General features: G+C 33.4%; 1 protein-coding gene across 1 annotated transcript; it reads right to left on the bottom strand.

The window, feature by feature from the left end:
• Nucleotides 1-1225: 1225 nt before the first annotated feature.
• Nucleotides 1226-1717, bottom strand: LOC144572797 (uncharacterized). The gene has a single exon (XM_078322470.1). It carries the CDS (start codon nt 1715-1717, stop codon nt 1226-1228), a length of 492 nt encoding a protein of 163 aa, XP_078178596.1.
• Between the last annotated feature and the right edge of the window lie 1235 nt (nt 1718-2952).

The following is a 2952-nucleotide window of genomic DNA, read 5'->3' as shown; positions in this document are numbered from 1 at the left end:
TAATTGATGCTTAAAATTACGCTCACAATAAAACAATAACATAATATTTCGGCCCAATTTATAACCCGAAAAGAATATTCGGCCCAATATTCAATTTTGCAGATCAACACAAGTGGATAAAATTACTGCTGCTGCTTTGTCCCGTGTTGGTTTGAACAGAAAACATTATTGTTTACTTTCTAGAGAAGAAATTGTCCAAATGTCCAAATAATACAATTATTGCAACAATCTCTTATAGTTCATATTTGCGGTTACAATTATTTTATCACTCTTGATAAAGACACCCTTCTTTAGTCAATACCTTGTACCAAATTTTGCCACCACTGACAGTTACATTAGATTGTAATACCTCCACTAATCCACTAAACACCAAAAACCTACAGGTTAAAGTCGCCATTAAGAATTAAAAGCATGTCTTTTCTTTCCACATGGGGACCATTAACCATGACACTCAATCAACAAATGTCTGACAACTGAAACAACAGGAAATTAATATTTCTCTTTTGAACCCTGAATAATCTGAAAGTATATTCAACATCACTGTGCTATTAAAAATTCAACAAGAGAAAGCAAAGCTAAACATATTACGTTATGATTCCAACTCTAGCTCTTACTAGACTGCAATCCACAAGATTGCAAGGGAAAAGAAAAGGAGCTTTGTTTTGTTGGGAGGGAGGGATAGAGTTATATAACAAATCCAACCTTATCCCATATATATCCACACCATCAGCACTCAAAACTCAACAGGTATAAGTTAGTATGAAGAATAGGAAGCAGCTCCTTATCCAAAAGAGCCTTCTCATCACATTATTAGCTCAAATTAGTAAGGAATTGCACAAATATCAATGTAAGTGTTGATTGATTCAATATATAAGACGCATTATGTTAACCAGGAAAAGATCCATGAGACGCAATACTTGATACTTCAATTGTGCTTGAATTTCAATGCAAAAAGTGATTAAAATTAGTATGAGGCAGTACAATGTAGCAATGATTCGGAGCGAAAATTAGTCGATAAATTTAGTCAGACTGTTAAACATATTGTCATCATGACCAGAGATGCGTAAAGCCCGTTATTTGTTTGACCTAGTCCGTGCAAAAGAGGAAAAAACAACAGTGTTTCGATCCTGGAACGGTACTATATTTACATATAGAGTGATCATGATTTTGTTTGTCCATGTTCAAAAATTTCTCCATTAATTTGATATATAATTTTAAGTTCTTGCTATGAAATCAATGAAGCAAGAGCCTGTTCATATTCAAATAGAGACCCTGATACTGGTCCAAACCCGCTACATGGTGATATAACTGATCGTTGGAGCTGACGCAAGATTAGAACCCGTTTTGCCTCGGCTAGTCGACGTCTGAGCAGGATTGACTCAGCTTGCAGCCTAAAATTCTGGCACATGACCAGTTCAGTCCGGCTTGAAATGGCTCTGAATTGACTTGACAGGTTCTGTTTCTCGACTTGGAGCCGGGCAGCCTTGGCCCGTAAACCCTCTAAGTGGTGCTGCTTTCTAGCTCTGGACCTGCGAGCAGATTCACGGTTTGAGATTTTCCGGCGTAACCGTCTCTGTTCAGCAACAGAAAACGGTTCAGCCTGTCGGGCTGGCTCGAGTTCAGTTGGATCTGATAATGAGTTCTCACTGAACCCGAGTCCGGATGTATAATCCGGGTCCAGGAGGAAAGAAACTGGAGAGGAATTATCAGACAACATAGGGGCAAAATGGGGATTTTTTTTAAAGGAGGGGGTGAGAGGAGAGAGGGAGAAAAGGGAGGGAATGCCGTGGAGAGGTTGGTTATTTATAGCGCTGAGATGATGGGGGGTGTAGGCCCCACTAGGACAATTAGCTGTTACGTGTCATCTGATGATTAGTATTCCCTTTTATGTTCAAACATTATTAATATTTTACCTGGCTGCGGCGAGAAGAAAATTGTGGCTCAAATTGATTCTATTCTCTCCGGTTAGTCAAAAATATTTCTTGAATCTTCTTCGAAAAGAGTACATCAACAAATTTTATATCATATAAATCTTATAGAAATCTTCTTCAAAAAGATATATTGAAATATTATCATATTAATTTTTGTGAGCCACATAAATCTTCTTCAGGAAGATTAAATTATTAAAAAAAATATGAACATCACATTAATTTTTGCACATTATTTAAATTTTTTTCATTATCTTTCCACTTCAGGTGGAAATAATTTTATTTGTTTTTGTAATAATCACCATGATAATAAACTCATTCTTGTACATCCACGTCCACAAGTTTTTTTTTTCAAATTTATTATTATATATTGCTATATTTACTTCAAGAAATGAAGCAGAACAAATTGAATTATTTTGTCCAACAACTCATTATAATCTCTTCAACCATAAAGAGATAATAAATCTACTTAGAATATCTTTTAACTTCTTCAAAAAGATTAACTTATTGAAAAAAAATATATATAAACATCATGATAAATTTGCACATCATATAATTTTTCTTTATATCTTCTTCAGGAAGATCTTCTTAATATCTTTTGAAATCTTCTTCAAGTTGATAAAATAGCTACAATGGCTTCGGGCCAATTGCTCGGTGCATTTTATAAAATTGAGAATTTTCATAATATCTCTTGAAATCCTCTTCAAGAAGATTCAATTATTGAAGAAAAAAAAAATATGAACCACTATACAATATTTATACATCATATAAGTCTTCTTCAAGAAGATTTTTCTTTTAAATCTTCTTCGGGAAGATTAAATTAAAAAATGCACTTCATATAAAATTCTATGAATCATACTAAACATCTCAAAATAAATATAAATAAATTGATAACTTATTTCATTTAGCAATTACTAGGAAGTATTATTTATATAAATGAAATTGAAATAAAAGTTATTAAAATTACCTCGAATTTTCAACTAGTAGAGCTCTCGTGCTGATAATGTGTTATAAAATAAATATA

This window comes from Carex rostrata, chromosome 20 (genome assembly GCF_964058835.1).
Source record: "Carex rostrata chromosome 20, lpCarRost1.2, whole genome shotgun sequence".
Classification (NCBI taxonomy): Eukaryota; Viridiplantae; Streptophyta; class Magnoliopsida; order Poales; family Cyperaceae; genus Carex; species Carex rostrata.
This window is presented reverse-complemented; position numbering and strand designations above follow the sequence as displayed.